Genomic DNA, 20,520 nt, shown 5'->3' on the forward strand with positions numbered 1-20,520 from the left:
GCTAGAGTTACTTGGTACCATTGTTGAAGACGCTGATTGATACACGTGTGGGAACTTGATGAATAGTTTATGTAAATTTAAAAACAGGTAGAAATTTACCAGTGTCAGCGAGAGACAAAGTATAATCCGTGAATTATCAAAACATTAAAAAAATTTTTTTTGTCAGTTTACTGGGATTTTAGGGAGAAAGAAAGTAAGGAAGGGATTGGTTCATCTGACTGTATTTTCAGATAATGTTAGAACAAGAATATGTTAATATATATATACAGGGAATTTTGGAGTAGTTTCAGTGGTTAGAAAAAATTGTGAATTAAGAATATGGAATAGTTTGTTTATAGGATTGTTTTTTTATTTTTTAAAAAGATTTTATTTATTTATTTGAGAGAGAGAGAGAGAGCACAAGAAGGAGTAGGGTCAGAGGGAGAAGCAGACTCCCTGCCGAGCCCAATGCGGGACTCTATCCCAGGACTTTGGGATCATGACCTGAGCCAAAGGCAGTCACTTAACCAACTGAGCCACCCAGGCGCCCTTTTATAGGATTATTGAAGTAACAAACTATAGAAATGATCCCTGAAAGTATAGTCTTTAGGATTATTGAAGAATACCTTTGAAGGGTTCCCTTTGAAAGAATAGTACTGTTTAGTTTTAATATCAAAAATTAAATCTTTAAGTATACTAGTCAAGAGCAAATGAAAAGTCAAGGTGACCAAAGTATTTTGATTCCCCCCACCCGGTGTCTATTTGAGGAATAAAACTTGGGCTGGGTTTTTTTGTTTTTGTTTGGTTATATATGAATAAACTGATATTAAACCAGAATAAGTTAAGGTTATATTTTTCTAGGAAAATTTGACACTTAGTTTTGCTTTGAGGGTCACCTTTCTGGTTACAGTTTGCTCCCCCCCCCCCCCCCACTTTTATTTAACTGACAGACTCTTCTTGACTTTTTTGTTGTCCTGGACAGTTCAGAGTCAGAGTAATTTGTTTTAGGCAGTTCATTTCCTTTGGCGATAGCATATAGATTTGTATAACTTGGAAATATTTGTTTTAAATTGTAATCATCATGTCTTTGAACTCCTGTTCAAAGACGTTTAACTTTGTGTTACTTTTGATTAGGTTCTTTTAATTCAGTTTTGAATTATAATAACTTTTATGTATTTGGAATGAAACCAAAACTTGTGCTTTCTAGGAGTTACAGCCTAAAATATACACAGTATAAATATACCAGATGTAGGGAGTATATAGTCCATTAACTCTATGTGTGTGTGGGTGTTTATGTGTTGGGGGGAAGAGGGAGGAAGAATGGGGAGGAGGGAACTGAACAGAGCAGGAGGGGAGGAGTGGAAGGAGGAGTTGCTGTATAGTCACACAAAACCATTTTAATGAGTGAAGGGGGATGTGTTATTTTAGAATCTTTGTCTTTCATCTATTATAAGTAATATGTTGTTTTACAGAAGGACAATATAGAAGTATATAAAGAAGTTGAAAGTACCACTTCCTAGATATAATCTTCTAAGTGTTTGTTGCATATTCTTTCAGATTTTTTTTTTTTTTTTTTTTGGTGTGTGTAATTTCCTGTATTACAGGATCATAATATATTGTTCTTTTATGTGCTACTGTTTCATGTTGGTATATTTAGAGCTATTTCTGTCATTAATGGCCACATAGTATTCTGTTTATGAAAATACCATGATTTGTTTAACCAGTTTATGGCTACTAGTGTTTTTTTTGTCTTTTTGTTTTTTCAGAAAAACAGAGCTGAGGTGAATTATTTTTGTGTATTTTGTGTACTTGCGCAAGCAGTTTTGTAAGATAGATTCCAGAAGTGGAGTTGCTGTTACCTGAACAGTGGAGGTTTGGAAAGACATTGATACAAGTGTATCAGTATGCCCCAAACCCTGGCCAGTACTGGATGTTACAAATTAAAACATTTTGACAATTTAAGAAGGCGGGGGTGGGGGGGGTGGGGGGGTGGAAGTGATTCTAATTGGCTTTTATCAATTACTACTGACGTTGGAATTTTTTTATGAGGGGAGTTGTATTTCTTTAATAAATTGCCTGCTTTTGGTTATTTTTTGATGGAGTTTTTGGTCTTTTTCAGATTGATCTGCTCTTTATATATTAAGGTATTCACTTTTTTCAGACATATGCACACTCCCCACCCCCAGCTATTCTTTTTTTTTTTTTTTTTAAGATTTTATTTATTCATTTGAGACACAGAGAGAGAGAGAGAGAGAGAGAGAGCATGAGCAGGGAGAGAGGCAGAGGGAGAGGGAGAAGCAGACTCCTTGCTGAGCCAGGAGCCCGATGTGGGGCTCGATCCCAGGACCCTGGGATCATGACCTGAGCCGAAGGCAGACGCTTAACCATCTGAGCCACCCAGGTGCCCCACCCCCAGCTATTCTTTGGTGTGTTTGCTTTTGAGAGAGAAAGAGACAGAGAGAGGTAGGGGGAGGGGCAGAGGGAGAGAGAATCTTAAACAGGCTCCACGCTCAGCACACGGAGGCTCGGGCTTGATCTCATGATCCTGAGATCATGACCTGAGCCAAAATCAAGAGTCGGACACTTAACCGACTGAGCCACCCAGGCGCTCCTCTTTTGTGTTATTATTGTAGTCAGATATACCCATTCCTGCTCTGTGTTCTCTGTGTGACCTTGGGCACATTACCTAACCTCTCTAAGCCTTACTTTCCTTATTTTTTAAATTACTATTATTTTTTTTAAAAGATTTTATTTATTTATTTGTCAGAGAGCACAAGCAGGGGGAGCCACAGGCAGAGGGAGAAGCAGGCTCCCCGCTGAGCAGGGAGCCCAATGCAGGACTCAATCCCAGGACACTGGGATCATGACCTGAGCAGAAGGCAGACGTTTAACCGACTGAGCCACCCAGGCGCCCCAAGTTTGCTTATTTTTAGATTGGAGATAATGTAAAATAACATTTAGCACAGTGGCTGACACATAGTAAGTAAATAATAAATGTTAGCTATCTTCATTAGTAGTCCGTATATGGCTTCTGGGTTTCATGCTCTACTTAGAAAGACTTCTTCACTCTAAAATTTAAAATATTCACCCATCTATTAAACTAAAAAAGTAACATGAGGAATGTTATTGTATAGCATGCTACTGCTTGTTTTAAAGAGGAAAAATAATGTATACTTATTTGCTTGTATGTTATAGGATGTTTCTGAAATGAAACCCAAGAAACTGGTAATGTTGGTTGTTGTAAGAACTGAGTGACTGAGGCATATAAATGAGAGGATGACTTTTGACCATATGCCTTTTTGTATTTTTTAGACAAAGAACTCCCCAGATTTTAATTGAACTTTCATTTTTTTTCTTTTCTTTCCTATTTTTTCACTTCTAATTTTTTTGATCCATCTGGAATTTATTTCCAGTATAAGAAGTGAGGTAGAGATATATTTTGGGGGAATATATGTGTACATGTTTCTCCTCCAGATAGTTAGCCAGTTGTGTGAGCACCATTTAGTGAATAATTCATCTTTTGCCCCGCTGATTAGATTTGCAACTTTTGTCATTTACTAAATATGTTTGGAACTGTTTCTAATTTATTATGTTCTTGATCTCATATCCCTTAAATTGCTGTTGTTTTATAATTTTATTATTTATTTACTTATTTTTTAAAAAAGATTTACTTATTTATTTCAGTGAGAGAGAGAGTGTGGAGGGTGCATGTGGGGGGGGGGGCAGGCAGAGGAAGAGAGAGAGAGAACTCTGAGTGGACTCCCCGCTGAAAGCGGAGCCCGACATGGGGCTTGATCTCACAATGACCTGAGGTGAAACTAAGTTGGATGCTTAACTGACTGTGTCACCCAGGCGCCCCTGTTTTATAATTTTAATGCTCATAGGGGTTGTCCCCGGTTCATTACTCTTTTTTTTTTTTTTTTTTCAGACTTTGATAATTCTGGTCCATGTATTGTCCCAGATGAACTTTAGAATTATTCTGTGAGGCTCAATAAGACATCTTGCTGAGATTTTTTTTTTTAGAAATTTTTTATTTATGTATTTGACAGAGAGAGACACAGCGAGAGAGGGAACACAAGCAGGGGGAGTGGGAGAGGGAGAAGCAGGCCTCCCGCCGAGCAGGGAGCCTGATGCGGGGCTCGATCCCAGGACCCTGGGATCATGACCCGAGCCAAAGGCAGCTGCCCAACGACTGAGCCACCCAGGCACCCCTCTTGCTGAGATTTTTATGGGGAATACTGAATATTGATTAGAAATACCAAATTTATAGGTTAATTTTGGAAGATTGACTTTATGTACTTCCTCTCCTTTAGTTCAAATAGACTTTTTTACGTTCTTCAGTAGGTTTTCAGACTTTTCAAATAAGGCCTATCCATTTCTTCCTTTCTTTTTAAGATTTTATTTATTTGACAGAGAGAGCACAAGCAGGGGGAGCAGTAGAGGGAGAGGGAGAAACAGGCTCTCCGCCGAGCAGGGAGCCCGATGCGGGGCTCGATTGCAGGACCCTGGGATCATGACCTGAGCCGAAGGCACGTGCTTAACCGACTGAGTCACCCAGGCGCCCCTCTTACTCCTTTTGTTCAAAAAGTATGGTAGGGAATCAAACAGATTTTATATTCTAGTGGGGGAGGACAGAGTATAATGAAGTAAAACAAACAAATCCATTTCAGGTTGAGATTAATTTATAAAGGAGAAAAAAAAGGCTTATGTGGTTGAGAGTAACTGATGGGAACCCACCTTATAGGTGGTTGGGAAAGGCCTTTCTGAGGAGATGACATTTGACCTGAAATGCTAAGTTTGATGAGGAGTCAGCCACTTAAATGAGCCAGGAAGAGCATTCCAGGCAGAGAGTAAAGAAGGACAAAGGCCTGAGGCAAGGCAGGTCCTGGCGCAGGATGAAGGGACTGAAAGGAAGCTCATGTTGCTGGGGCCTACTGAGCAATCTGGAGAGGAAGCAGGCCAGATCAGGTGGGGGCCTTGTGGGCCATAGTGAGTAGTTGGGATTTTATTTGAAGTGCATGGTAGCCCCCTGGGGAGTCTTAAGGAGAAGAGTGACACGTTCTGATTTATGGTTTAAAAAGATCATACAGCTTTTTGAGTAGAGAGAAGTACTGACGTGGGAAGTCCAGTTAGGAGGTTTTTTGTAGCAAGAGGTGAGGGTGGGGGTAGTGGAAATGGAGAAGCATGGGAGGCTTGGGGTGGGTATGTGGAAGGAAGAACAGAATGTGCTATTGGAATGGGTTTATTGAGAGCTAAGCACTCTTAGGTGCTAGGGAGGCCATGTGAGCAAAACAGAGATGGTTCCTGCCCTCACATGCATCTGGTGGCTTTGTTTTTTGTATATAATTCAGTAAATTTTAAGTCAGTTGCTTTTTTTCTACCTTATTGTGGTGTATGCCTTAGAAATAGTCTGTTCAGTAGCCTTGTTTTATTTTGCTTCATAACCTTTAGCAGTCTCTGTTAGTGGGTCAAAGGGGAGACAGCACCATATGATCTTTAAGAGATCTGTCTCTGAGTTTAAAAAAATTACCTTGGGGAAGTTACTCAGGCTCTCAAAAGCCTTAATTAGGGATAATAATGGAACGTTTTAGGTGAACTCCTTGCAGGCCAAGCTCTTAGTATACTGCCTAGTGCATAACAAAGGCTCACTAAATGGTAACTTTAAAAATTATTCTTTGTAGTTATTGGCCTATCGATTAATTCTGCAATATATTCATTTCTTATAGTTGCTGGAGTGAATATTGCTCAGAGAATTAGTTCAGTATAGTGCAGCTGTACCAGAGTTCTCAGTTGCGTTGTCTACTATTGCTGTCTTGGGAAACTTCTCCTTTCTCACTTTATGTAGGGTGAAAGCAGCATTTTTTCCCCCTAAGTTCAAGAGTTATTTATTGAATGCTTGTATTCTTAGATTAATCAAATAATTATGCCCTTATTAATGTGTTTCTTTCAATGTCAGACTTGATTGAGGGTGAGATAGTTGAACCTGAAAGGCCTTTTTTCTTTATTTCCCATTCATCTGTCTTCTAAGTGAGATGTTTAAAAGAGCCTAAAGTAAAATAAATACTTTGTTAATGGCATTCCCCCAGAGTAGCTCCTTTGTTTGTTGTTTGTTTGTTTGTTTAAGGGAAGAACGCTTTAGTTTTACAGGAGAAATTTTAGTCCTGAGTTCAACACCTCTCTGACCTCATACAAATTACAGAATCCACTTAGGTGATTTCTAGGGTCTCTGCTCAAGGCTGGCCTCTGAGATGGGCTCAGGAGGCCTGCCTTCTTTTTCTCTTTTTTTAAAAAGATTTTATTTAATTGAGAGAGCGGGAGAGAAAGAACACGAATGGGGGCTGGGGGCAAGGGAGAGGGAAAAACAGGCTCCCCGCTTGAGCAGGGAGCCCGATGTGGGGCTCCATCCCAGGACCCTGGGATCATGACCTGAGCCAAAGGCAGACGCTTAACTGACAAAGCCACCCAGGTGCCCCAAGAGGTCCACTTTAAGTCATGGCCATTCTGGAGAGTCTTCGGTAGCTGGGATAACCCAGGGGGTGGTCCTTAGCCTCTCCTTGCTTAAAATACTTCAGGATTTGGACTAGAGCTGGGCTGCTTTATGAGAATTGGTGTGACCTGATCTGTCTCAGGTTAGTAACTAGTATTTTGTCATCTGCAGTATCACAGAAGACATTCTCCTATCCCATACTTTTGTATCAAAAGGTTTTATTCTTTGATCATTTAAAAGAAAATTGAATTGTGTATTTTGTAGGGTCCTTTTTCTGCTTTGGTAAAATTTGGCCTTCTCCTCTGTTGTGACCCTGGGTGGATTCATTCTTGCTTATCTGAAGAGGTATTTGCAGTCCTGCCACAGTGAAGTATATTTTTAGCTATTTTTTTCCAAGATAGCTTAGGCCACCTTGAAAACCTGTCCAAGTACATTTTGATTATGCAAAGATTGTAGGCCAAAAGCCAGGAGTTCCTGGTGAGAGGGAATTGGATTCTTTTTTTTGGGGGGGGGGGGATTATATTTGAAATTTTGTTGCAAGAGAAGTTTCCTGTTGAGTAAATTGATGTGTATCTTTTTTACTTTAATATGGGAAGATTCAAAAAGGAATTTAAGTAGACCAGTTTCATTTTACTATATTTTATTGCCTGTTTACAAAACATAGGAAGCTAGTTTGGGGGTTATTCATAAAATTCCGATGAAATGTGGGGCGCCTGGGTGGCTTAGTCAGTTAAGCGTATGACTCCTGATTTCGGCTCAGGTCATGATCTCGGTTGTGCGTTTGAAGCCGCATCAGGCCCTGAGCTGAACATGGAACCTGCTTAAGATTCTCTCTCTCCCTCTCCCCCTCCCCCCCCTTAAAAAAAAATTTCAGTTGTAATGTGCCCTTCTCACTTACAATAATGGCATCTAGTTTTAGTATATTCTCATACTACATTACTGTTATATATGTTTATGTTATGAGGGGGTTGTGCATAAAATTTTGACTGTAAAAATTTATGAGTCAGGAATGTAACTAACCCTAAGGTAATGAGTTTTGGTGCTAAGGACTGAACTTAAAATTTGAAACTGCCACTTAAGGTCTTTTCCTCTTCAGCCTTAACTTTATTTTATTTTTTAAATTTTATTATGTTATGTTAGTCACCATACAATACATCATACATCATTGGTTTTTGATGTGGTGATCCACGATCCACTGTTTTCGTATAACACCCAGTGCTCCATGCAGTATGTGCCCTCCTTAATATCCATCACCGGGCTAACCAATCCCCCCTCCCTCTCCCCTCTAAAACCCTGTTTGTTTCTCAGAGTCTGTAGTCTCTCATGGTTCATCTCTCCCTCCAATTCCCCCCCCCCCATTTTTCCCTTCCTTCTCCTAATGTCCTCCATGTTATTCCTTATGTTCCACAAATAAATGAAACCATATGATAATTGACTTTCTCTGCTTGGCTTATTTCAGTTAGCATAATCTCCTCCAGTCCCATCCATGTTGATGTAAAAGTTGGGTATTCACCCTTTCTGATGGCTGAATAATATTCCATTGTATATATGGACCACATCTTCTTTATCCATTCATCTGTTGAAGGGCATCTCGGCTCTTTCCACAGTTTCAGCCTTAACTTTAAACTGGATTCTTGTGAAAGAGGTATTTTGGTGAGCTCTGACTGGAGTGAGGGTGGAAGGCAGGACTTGATGGGGGGGGTGGTGGGAGGACTGAAAAGGTAGCTTGTGAAGGTCCCCGTTCCCACTGAATGGGAGTATTTCTCCTCTGTGGATTTTAATACATTTGGCTTCCACGTAAGATGTTTAAGGAAAGAGTCTGGTTAAAAAACAACAACAACTATTGCCCTCAACTATTGCTTTGTGTCTCATGAGTAAGTTTTGAGGAAGGAAGCCATAGTGGTCTCCAAGCTGCCCCTCTTGTGGCCAGGAGTAGGGCCTGCTTTGATCCATAAATCTGTGTGTCAGTGAGGGCTAATCTCTGATTTTGCTGATGTTTTCTTGCCACCTGTGTTGGGCTGATAGTACCTGACTCTATTTTATTTTTGAGATATTAAAATTAAACTTCACTAAAATCACATCACAAAATTAGGATATCATGAAGAATTCCTGACAAAAGGGAACATGGACAAATCATATTTGAGTGACATTGAATACAGGTATTGAACTCAGGATTCATCATTGCTGAAAACTAAAAAAACACAAACATAAACAACACCAATATTACATGGATGTCTCATCATGTAGACCACTGTTGGGAAAAATTTGGATGACCTTGAGCTAAGATCTTTCCTTTTGCCTTTCCATTCCATTTATAGCTTTATTTACTTAAGATGGCTGAATTGGGAGGAGAGCTCAGAGATAGATCATGTAAGCATTTGTTTTTCTTGAGATTTTATTTTTTTATTTTTATTTTTTAAAGATTTTATTTATTTGACAGAAAGAGAGAGCGAGAGCAGGAACACAAGCAGGGGGAGTGGGAGAAGGAGAAGCAGGCCTCCCGCCGAGCAGGGAGCCCTATGTGGAGCTCGATCCCAGGACCCTGGGATCATGATCTGAGCCGAAGGCAGATGCTTAACGACTGAGCCACCCAGGTGCCCCGAGATTTTATTTTTAAGTAATCTCTACACGCAGTGTGGGGCTCGAACTTAGAATCCTGAGATTAAGGGTTGCAAGTTCCACTGACCGAGCCAGCCAGGCGCCCCATATCATGTAGACATTTCTTAGGGGTGCAGAGCATAATTACTTGGAAAACATTTATAAAATATTTCTGAACTCTCATTGTGAAATACTCTACAGCAATAGAAAGAATGAAGAAGCTCTTTATAGCCTCATGAGAATGATTGCTATATTGAGAAAGATATATTAAGTAATAAAAGCAGGCTATAGAACAGTATATCTCTACTGTGCTACCATTTATGTAGGGAGAGAAGTGTGTGTGTGAGTGTGTGTAGGATATTTCTAAAGGATACTTTAGTAACTTTGGTTGCCTTCTGGAAGGACAACTGGGTAGGAGCTGGGGGACCAGGGTGAGAAGATTTTTCTCTTTGTCTTCTGTGGGTACTCTTACAAACTCTAAAATCATACATATAATACCTATTTCCAAAAACAAAACAAATACCACCACCACCAAGAACCTCATGTGTTAGAGCACGGGCAGGTGTATAGGAGGGGAGTGCTGACCGGGTAGTTTTAATGTGTGGCCTGTTGCATTGCTGCAATAAATACTTCTGTATGTAAGTATGGTATGTGAGTTTCTTTAGAGTATGTACCCAAATTGCTGGGTTGTAATAGGGTGGCATTTCAGATCACCGGGGAAAGATAGACATGTTCAATAAGGGTTTTGTTGGGATAATTAGCTATCAGTAAAGAAAATACAACTAGATTCCCTACCTTACCATTTTTTAGAAAAAAAATATTTAGGTGATTAAGGAGCTAAATATGTATGTATATACCTTGAAGGAGTATAAGAGGGGAATGTAGAGAGTATTTTTTTTTTTTACTTTGGGGTAGAAAAGGTCTTCGGAAATGTGAAACAAATTATGAATTCTGGATGAAAGTATTTGTAACATAAAGGTAGAAAAGGGATTAATATTCAGAATACAGAGGGAGATATTTCAGTTTCAAGACATGTACCAGCAAAACCACATGCTGATCTCCCCCTGCCCATTCTCTGGCCTCTACCTCTACCACCCTCTCTGAGGGCTTCTGTGTTTCCTCTTCAAGGATTGCTCTTGTCTCTTCAAGGGTAGCTAGCTCTTCCTTCTCATCTTTCAAGCTTTGGCTCAAAAGTCATCTTAGAATATAATTTGTTATCCAAACTGGGACAGTTTTGAGAAGGAAATGGAGCATAATTAATAACTGCACTGGGACGATAGCTGTAAATTGGGTCTGTTTCAGGAAATCAGGGCATAGGGTCATCTTAGCTGAGATTGGCTTTCTATGATCACCCCATCAGAAATGTCTCCCTTATTCCTTCTCTCCCATCCTGTTTTATTTATGGCACTTCAAGTCATCATATTATCTCGTGATTATTTATTGTCTGTGTCACTTCACAACAGGACGGCCTATCTCAGTCACCATTCTATGCCAGCGTTTAGAACCCTGTTGGTACGTAGTAGCGTACTCCTCAGTAGATATTTGTTGGATATATGACATTTCTGCCTTTGGTCTTAAAATCTTGTGAAGATATGATAGAGACACTTGAAAACTTGGATAGAAATGTTATATACAAATCATACTTTTATAAAACAAAGTGTTCTCACGTGTAGACTTTTTGTGGCATACTCTACATAAAATTTCCCATTAGCTAAACTTTTTAAAGAACAATTTTCTAAGCTGATGTATTGGATGTTTAGGACAGTTCCTTGAGGAACATTCTCAGGCATTCATCTGGGTATCTCTGTATTGAATAATCAAATGAATCCTAGAAGTGGAATCGCTGTGGTAGAGGATATGTGTATTTTCACGGCTCATGGTGTATATTGCCATCCTTCTTTAGAGAGCGATTCATACCCATTTTACATAGACACCAGTAGTCTGTAAATGAGTGCTTTTTTTTCTCCAAACCTTCACTGTTACTAGGTATTATTTTTAATGTTTTGCCAATTTGGGAAAAATGATTTTGTTTTATTTTTCTGTGATTATTGATGAAGTTGATGTCATTAATTTTATTTCCTTTGCTAATCCCATATTTCTGTCATATTTTATATTTCTGTTGTGATCATTTTTTCCTTATTGATTTGTAAGAAATAAATATATTTGTTATATCAAAATTTTGCTATTTTACTTTTTCTAGTTTGTTTTCTTTTTTTTTTTTAAGATTTTATTTATTTTTCAACAGAGACAGTGAGAGAGGGAACACAAGCAGGGGGGAGTGGGAGAGGGAGAATCAGGCTTCCCGCTGAGCAGGGAACCTGATGTGGGGCTCGATCCCAGGACCCTAGGATCATGACCTGAGCTGAAGGCAGACGCTTAATGACTGAGCCACCCAGGTGCCCTCTTTTTTTTTTTTTTTTTTTTTTTAAAGTAAGCTCTACATCCAATGTGGGGCTTGAACTCATGACCCTGAGATCAAGAGTCACATGCTATATTGACTGAGCCACCCAGGCACCCCTACTTTTTCTAGTTTGTAGTTTGCTGTTTTGAGGTGTCTTTGCTGTATAGAAACAATATATAAATTATTATTTATATGTATTTATATATATTTTATAAGTTCAAGATATGAGTCTTATTGTGTGTGTTTTTGGGGTTCTGCTTAGGATGTCTTTCTCTGTTCTTAGTTTATATATGTATTTCTTTTTTTTTCTTTTAAAGATTTTATTTATTTATTTGTCAAGAGAGAGAGCGAGAGCACACACAAGCAGGGGGGAATGGCAGGCAGAGGGAGAAGCAGGCTCCCCACTGAGCAAGGAGCCTGATGTGGGACTCGATTCCAGGACCCTGAGATCATGACCTGAGCCGAAGGCAGACGCTTAACCAACTGAGCCACCAGGCGTCCCTATATATGTATTTCTTTTAGGCTTTTTGAAACTATTGTAAATGTTACCTGTTCTTTTAAAGGACCTCAGATGGGAAATCACTTTGAGAATATTAGTATCCTTACTTTTTTTTTTTTTTTTTGCTTTATCCTGAGAGTCCAGGAACAAATTTAAAGGGAAAAAAAGCAAATAGTAATTTCTGTAATGTGAGCTCTCCAGGGGAAAATTTAGGCAGAAACCAAAGACTTATTGGATGTAGTCTCTAATACTGTATCTCAGCAAAAAGATGTCTTTGCTTATAAGATAATGTTATTTATCTCTAAGATTAAAGAAAAAGTGGGGCACCTGGGTGGCTCAGTCGGTTAAGCGTCTGCCTTCAGCTCAGGTCATGATCCCAAGGTCCTGGGATCGTGCCCCGCGTCGGGCTCCCTGCTGGGTGGGAAGCCTGCTTCTCCCTCTCCCTCTGCCTGCCACTCCCTCTGCTTGTGCTCTCTCTGTCACTCTCTCTCTCTCTGTGTCAAATAAATAAAGTCTTTAAAAAAAAAAGAAAAGAAAAAGTGCTGCTAATTAGACCATAAAATGCCATTGATTGTAGGATACATATTGACTTTAGAGTTTTTAAGATATGGACACATGTGGGTATTAGAATCCATGAAATGTGGCATATGTTAACTTGGACTGCTGCACATTTTTATTTTTATTTTATTTTTTATTTTTTAAAGATTTTATTTATTTATTTGAGAGAGAGAGAGTGCCGTGCATGAGCAGGGGGAGGGACAGAAGGAGAGGGAGAAGCAGACTCCCCAGTGAGCAGAGAGCCCAGCACAGGGTTTGATCCCAGGACCCTGGGGTCATGACCTGAGCCGAAGGCAGATGCTTAACTGACTGAGCCACCCAGGTGCCCCTCATTTTAAAAAAAATTTAAGTTTTTTTAAGTTAAAACAATTTTTTTTTTTTTTTTTTAGTAATCTCCATACCCAATGTGGGGCTTAAACTCAAAACCCTGAGATGAAGAGTCACATGCTCTTCTGACTGAGCCAGCCAGGCGCCCCTGCACAATCATTTTTAAATCTTGTGGTTGCTTTGTATAGTTTGTTTTTGGGTTGGCAATTTTTAAAAACAGCTTTATTAAGACATAATTCATGTACCATGCAATTCATCCATTTAAAGTATATGATTCAGGGGCGCCTGGGTGGCTCAGTCGTTAAGCGTCTGCCTTCGGCTCAGGTCATGATCCCAGGGTCCTGGGATTGAGCCCCGCATCGGGCTCCCTGCTCCACGGGAAGCCTGCTTCTCCCTCTCCCACTCCCCCTGCTTTTGTTCTCTCTCTCACTGTGTCTTTCTCTGTCAAACAAATAAATAAAATCTTAAAAAAAAAATATATGATTCAGTGGTTTTTAGTATATTTAGAGGTAAGTTCAAACATCACTACAGTCAATTTTAGAACATTTTTATCACCTCAAAAAGAAACTCCAATACAATGGGATATTATTATTCAGTCCTAAAAAGGTAGGTAATTTTGATATATGCTACCACATGGATAAAGCTTGGAGATACTGTGCTAAGTGAAATGATCCAATCAGAGAAGGACAGATACTGTTTGATCCCACTTCTGTGAGGTCCTCAGAGTCGTCTAATTCATGGAGACAGAAGCTAGAATGGTGGTTGCCGGGGACTGAGGGGAGGAGGAGTGGGAGTGTTTGATGGATATGGAATTTTAGTTGGAAGATGAACAAGTTCTGAAGATGAATGGTGGTGATAGTTGTACCACAATGTGAATGTACGTGATGCTACACAATTATACACTTAAAAATGGCTAAAATGGTAAATTTCATGTATCTTCTACTGCAGTAGTCCGCATCCTACCGTCCCTAAGCAGCCATTAATCTACTTTCTGTCGTGTAGATTTGCCTCTTCTGTACTTGCAGATGAAAGGAATCACACAAAGTGTGGACTTTTATGATTGGCTTCTTGTACTTTTGCATAACGTTTTCAGGGTTTGTCCAAGTTACAGTGTGTATCAGTACTTCATTCTTTTTTGGTGGAATAATGTTCCTTGTATGGATATATACCTGATTTCATTTATCTATTTATTACTTGATGGACATGACATTTGGGTTTTTTCCAAGTTTATATGGTTATTTTAGGATTTAACTTGAGCTCTGACGATTCTAAGAAATAAAAACCTACTCCATCTATATTAAGTAAAGGAGGACTTACTGTAAGACTATGTAGGTAGTTTAACAAGTATCCAAGGTCAAGGAAAGGAGTTCAGCAGCTTCTCTTGGGACTGACCCTGGAGGAAAGACTCAGGAGCCAAGGCAGTTGCTGCATTGTCTCCCCGGCCTGCAAGGTCTCTTGGCTCCCCTTGTCTCTGCATGTCTACTCTATTCTGTGTCTGGACTGGCATTCTCTGCTCCCTCTGTAACCTCTCTGGCACATGCTTTGGCTCACCTTGACTCCTACTCTGGCTACTTTGCAACTCCATTCCCTGTAACTGAGGTTCTCAATTACACATTCCTGGCGAGGGATCTAAGTGGTACATCCCTTGTGCACTAGGGGAGTTTACTTGATATAAACATGGTGTCAAAGCTTCACCTTAACTAGGGGCAGATTCTCCAGAAGGAGTGTGTTCGTGGAGCTGGGTCTGACTGGCCTTTCTGGGTCACTAATGCTAGTCAACCTAAAGATGACTTAATTCTCTAGGCCAGTGGTCATCAAACTTTTTGGTCTCAAGAATCCTTTATACTCTTAAAGTTATTTAGGACTCCAAAGAGCATTTGCTTATGTGGGTTCTGTATGTTGATATTTACCATATTAGATATTACAGTGGACATTTTAAAGATATTAATTCATGTAAAAATAATATAAATGTACCATATGCTAATATAAATAACATTTTTTATAATAAGTAACTGTTTTCCAGAATAAAACAAAACTTGATGAGAAGAGTGGCATTGTTTTACATTTTTGCAAACCTCTTCGATATCTGGCTTAAAAAAAGATAGCTTTAGTCTCAAATCTGTTTCTGCATTCAGTCTTGCAATATACTGTTTTGATTGAAGTTTATGAAGAAAAGCTAATCTCATACAGATATATGTATTTGGAAAAGAGAGGGGTATTTTAATAGCCTTTTTAGATAATTGTAGATATTCTTTGATACCACACCCAATCCGGACAAGTGGCAGTTTTTTAAAGGTTAATTGCTGTGTAGGATCTGAAACCATATCAATGAACTTTTCATATTCTATCACATTAAACATTTATTGGGTTGTCTTGTACTTTATTTGTAGTAAAATGTCTTCTACTTTAAATAAATATTACACTCATGAATAATTTTGTAACATTCTGTATTGGTCATTTGGAGAATATTGATTCATTGAATTATACAGATATTTCAAATGTTGACATATTTCATCATGTAATATCAAAAACTCACACTTGTTAGTATCACGACCAGTCTTGCCAGAAAAGTCTTAAATGTGGGGAAGCTGTCAGGCTCATGGAAGCAGATAAAAGTTTTTCCAAAATTCTAATTTTCACAAATACTGGCAGTTGTTTTCCTTGAAGTGATAAGCTCCCTTTGTTCTTCCTTGAACGCTTTCTCATCCTGAATGTCTTCTTAGGCTGTTATTTGGGGGGCAGAATTATTTAATGAAGATAATATTTCCTCTGCACAAATGCTTACCTTATAGATACTCTTGAATCTTTTTAACAATTGACTTTTTACAACCCCAAAACTTACAACTGTAGATATTTGTTTCTGCAATAGATCACATTTGATTCTCAGACATTTATCCACAAAAAGGACATTTGTTGAGCATTTGCCATGTGCCAGGTCCCATGCTGAGATTGTCTATACACCTTTTTACTTTCTGTAGCTACTGATACTGTTGTTTGTGATATATTAAAGAACGTTTTTTAAGTCTACAAGAAGAGACCTGTTAATGTTTTTCAAACTCCGATTACTTGTATTAAGTAAATACATGAGAGAAAGCTTTTACTGGTAATTGTGGTTTTATTTATGTAGCTATAGTTATAATTTATTAGAAGTACACCTGGTGCTTTAGTTCTTATCAATTCTATTTTTTCCCATCCTGTTTAGGTGGTTTCCTAGAAACATGATTGTTTGTTGGACTTGATCTCACAGCCTGGTGAGGACTTCTTTACTGATAATGTCAAGTTCAGGTTATCCTCCCAACCAAGGAGCATTCAGCACAGAACAAAGTCGTTATCCTCCCCACTCTGTTCAGTACACCTTTCCCAGCACGCGTCACCAGCAGGTAAGGAACAAATACTATGCAGTTGCATAAGTTGTGTTTGTGTGTGTTTTACTTTTCCTGTTTAATACATTTGTTGGTCAGAAACCAAATGTAATTGTTACATCTATACATTTTAAATGTCAAGAACCATTCTCAAAGATGGGGAGCCAAAGGTGGGGGATTAATTATCTTTGTCTTAGTATGGCATTATGCCAGATCTCAGGGGGTGAACATGTCTGTTTTTGTTTGTAGGAGTTGTTGATAGGAAAATACCAGTTGTCTAGGGTTTCCTGTTAAGGTTAAGACCTATGTTTATTGCTCCCAAGTTCTGGTTGAGTATTAAGCTGGCCAGATAACTTGGCCTCACTTGAGTGATGGCCAGGATAGGGCCTATACCTTCTTGAGAGGTTGATGGCAGGAAGATGAAAGAGTTTGCTGATTTACCTTGTGAAAAATAAAACATGAGGTGAAATTATTAGCTCAGCGAGCTAGGGACAGGAGTGTAAGAGGTTTGAAGAAAAAAGGGAAGAGGAGGATAAAATGGTCATCTCAGAGAAGAAGAAAGCAAATTCACCAGCAAAATATTATTCAGTACTACCAAAGACTCCTTTGAGTGTGGTCATGATTATGGAGTGAGAATGGACATTGTTACCTTGTTCCTATTTTGGGAAGCATTCACTTTTCAATATTAAGTGTGTTAGTTGCATGTTTTTGTAGCTGCCCTTTTTCGGTTAAAGAAGTTGCTTTCTATTGCTAGATTGAGAATTTTTATCATAATTGGGTGTTGGATTTTGGTTGCGTTGTCCTCTCTCTACCCATGTTCTTTGTCTGAATATTAATTTCCTAGATTATTGTTGCGTCTTTGTTTTTGCTTTTTTTAAATTTACTTTTTTAGTTTATATATAATAAAATTTTATTATATGTGTACATTCTGACAGTTCATACACTCATAAAACCACCACCAAAATGAAGATGTAGAGTATTTCTAGCACCCCATCCCTTGTACTCCGTCCAGGTCAGTCCTCCTCCCCTACTTTCCACAAACCTCAGCTCCCAGGAAACCACTGTCCTGCTTTTTGTCATACCATATTGTACTTGTTTTGAGTTTTATATGAACTCTTATTTGTGGCTTCTTTTGCTTCCGATAATATCTTTGAGATTTATTCATGTTCTGGTGCATCTTAGTAATTAATTTCTTTTTATTGCTGGGTATGGATATACCACAACTTATCTAGTTACCTATTCCAGTTTTTGGGTATTATAAATAAAAATTATTTAGAAAGCATGTACCTATGTGTTTGTTTTATCTAATTATCTAAAGTATTGCCTTATTTTCTTAATTGTATTGTTGGAGAGCATCTGTTTTTAATTTTTATCAAGTCCAGTTTATTAATGTTTGTCTTTTATATTTCTTGCTTTTTGTGCATATTTAAGAAGTTTTTGCCAAACTCCAGGTCACTAAGACTTTCTTCTATGTTTTCTAAGTTTTATAATTCTAGGTTTTACATTTACATCTATCACCTATTTTGAATTAAATTTTGTTTGTGATGTGAGGTAATGATTGAGGTTATTGCTTTGCATACAGCTTTCCAATAGTTCTAGAAACCATTTGTTAAAAAGATTCTTCTTTCCCCACTGAATTGCTTTGGCAATTTTTCACTGAAAATCAGTTGACCATATATGTGCAAGTCTGTTTCTCTATACTGTTCTATTGATGTATTTTGTGTATCTTCACCTCCCATCTATGTGGTTTTCCGTGTAAACAAACATGTAGTTTTTAGTAAAGAACTTCACCCTGTCTTGATTATTATAGCTTTATAATAAGTTGAAATTGAGTAGTGTGATTCTTTTCTGAATTGCTGTTTTGATATTCTAGTTGTTAACATTTCTATATACATTTTAGAATCAACTTGTCAGTTTCTACAAAAAAGCTTGCCTTTTTTGTTTTTTTAAGATTTATTTATTTGGGGCGGGGGAAAGGGGCAGAGGGAGATGGAGAGAGAGTCATAAGCAGACTCTATGCTCAGCACAGAGCCCGATACAGGGCTCAATCTCATGACCCTGAGATCACAACCTGAGCTGAAACCAAGAGTCAGATGCTTAACTGACTGCGCCACCCAGGTGCCCCTTGCTGGGATTTTGATTGGATTTGTATTGAGTCTAGAGATAAATTTGGGAGAGAATTGACGTCTTAACATAACAACTTTAATTTTTCTGGTCCATGAACATGGTATAACTCCATTTATTTTGGTGTTCATTAATTTTTCTCAATAATGTTTTGTAGTTTTTAGTGCACAGGTCATGTACATCTTTTGTCACATTTGTTCCTAAATATTTCATATATTTTTAAAAGATTTTATTTATTTGAGAGGAAGCGGGGAGGAGGGCCAGAGGGAGAGAGAGAAGCAGACTTCCTCCTGAGCAGGGAGCCCGACGCAGGGCTCTATCCCAGGACCCCGAGATCATGACCTGAGCCGGAGGCAGACACGTAACTGACTGAGCCACCCAGGTGCCCCAATATTTCATATTTTTGATGCAGTAGTAAATGTATTGCTTTTCGAATTTCAGTTTTCAGTTCACTGCTACTAAGTCTATTCATCTTGTATCCTGCAACCTTACTTGTTACTTTTGGTTGCTTTTTTATAGATTCCACAAGATTTTCTATTTAGATGATCCTGTAATCTGAGAATAAAGATAGTTTTGCCTGTACCTTTCCAAACTGGATATCTTTTCTCTTTTCTTCCTTATTGTAATGGCTTTAATTGTTAGTAAAATGTTGAGGAGGTGAGAGTAGGTAGACACCCTTGACTTATTTCTTTTCTCTTTTTTTTTTTTAAAGATTTTATTTCTTTATTTGACAGAGAGAGACATAGTGAGAGAGGGAACACAAGCAGCGGGGGGACACAAGCAGGGGGAGTAGGAGAAGGAGAAGCAGGCTTCACAGTGTGGGGCTCGATCCCAGGACCCTGGGATCATGACCTGAGGTGAAGGCAGATGCTTAACGACTGAGCCACCCAGGCGCCCTGACTTATTTCTCACCTTAAGAGGAAGGCATTCAGTCTTTGACCATTAGGAATGTTGTTAGCAGCTGATGACTACACTTGTCATAGGAAGCACTGAGTAATGTCTAGATTTGTCAAATCAATATGTTGTACACTTGAAACTAATATAACATTGTATACTGATTATGCTTCAATTAAAAAAAAGAATGTTGTTAGCTTGAGAAGTGTTCCTTCCTCCTGTATTTTCTTAAAGAGTTTGTGTAGGATTAGTATTTTTTCTTCCTTAGAAGTTTGATAGAATTTTTCAGTGAAGTCATCAGGGCCTAGAATTTTCTTTGTGTGAAGAATTTAAATTATGAATTCAATTTCTTTAATAATTATAATTCAGATTCTTTATTTTTTTCTTGAGTCACTTTGGGTAAGTTTTGTTCACTATATTATATAAGTTGTCATACTATTCCCTTTATCTTCTCAGTGTCTTTGAGATCTGTTGTGATATCATTCCTCAGGTTGATAATAAGTGTTTTCCCTTCCTTTTTTTCTTTATTAGTCTAGCCGAGAGGTTTATCAATTTAATTGATTCTTTTCTGAGAATAACTAACTTTGGTTTCATCCATTTTCACTATTTTTTTTTCTATTTTATTGATTTCTGCTCCTTATTATTTTGTTCCTTCTATAATTGCCCACATATATAACATTTCTGGAATCTTTCACTGCTTTGTGTATATTCAGGCTTCCTTTTGATACTATTTTCTTTTTGCCTGAAGAACATCGTTTCTCTTAGTGCAGGTCTTTTGGCAGTATACTTTCAGCTTTTATTTATCTGAAAAAGTTTATTTCAGCTTGATTTTTTTTAAAAGATTTTATTTCTTTATTTGAGAGAGAATGAGAGAGAGAGCATGAGAGCAGGGGAGGGTCAGAGGGAGAAGCAGACTCACTGCTGAGCAGGGAGCCTGATGCGGGACTCGATCCCGGGACTCCAGGATCATGACCTGAGCTGAAGGCAGACGCTTAATGACTGAGCCACCCAGGCGCTCCTCACCTTGATTTTTTTTTTTCCCCCCGTCAGCTTGATTTTTAAAGAATATTTTTACTTGATACAGAATTCTAAGCTTACAGTTATTTTCTTTCAGCACTTTAAAAGCTGCTGTTTGTTGTATTCTGGCTTGTATGGTTTCTAACCAGAAGACTTTTTTTTTTTTTAAAGATTTTATTTATTTATTTGACAGAGAGAGAGAGAGACAGCTAGAGAGGGAACACAAGCAGGGGGAGTGGGAGAGGGAGAAGCAGGCTTCCCGCTGAGCAGGGAG

The 20,520-nt window shown here is 38.4% G+C and overlaps 1 protein-coding gene and 1 pseudogene across 12 annotated transcripts in view; one reads left to right on the top strand and one right to left on the bottom strand.

Annotated features, from left to right (window-relative positions):
- NCOR1 (nuclear receptor corepressor 1) overlaps positions 1-20,520 on the top strand; it is a 156,918-nt gene that overhangs the window by 5,895 nt on the left and 130,503 nt on the right. For all 12 annotated transcript variants that reach the window (XM_032431780.1, XM_032431779.1, XM_032431789.1 and 9 more), the window contains exon 2: positions 16,052-16,229. In XM_032431780.1, the coding sequence (XP_032287671.1) occupies positions 16,122-16,229 (108 nt within the window). In that variant the 5' untranslated portion in view covers positions 16,052-16,121. The remainder of the gene's footprint in view (positions 1-16,051; positions 16,230-20,520) is intronic.
- Positions 518-586, bottom strand: LOC116649414 (annotated as a pseudogene).

Source organism: Phoca vitulina, unplaced genomic scaffold (assembly GCF_004348235.1).
Source record: "Phoca vitulina isolate PV1807 unplaced genomic scaffold, GSC_HSeal_1.0 scaffold47, whole genome shotgun sequence".
Classification (NCBI taxonomy): Eukaryota; Metazoa; Chordata; class Mammalia; order Carnivora; family Phocidae; genus Phoca; species Phoca vitulina.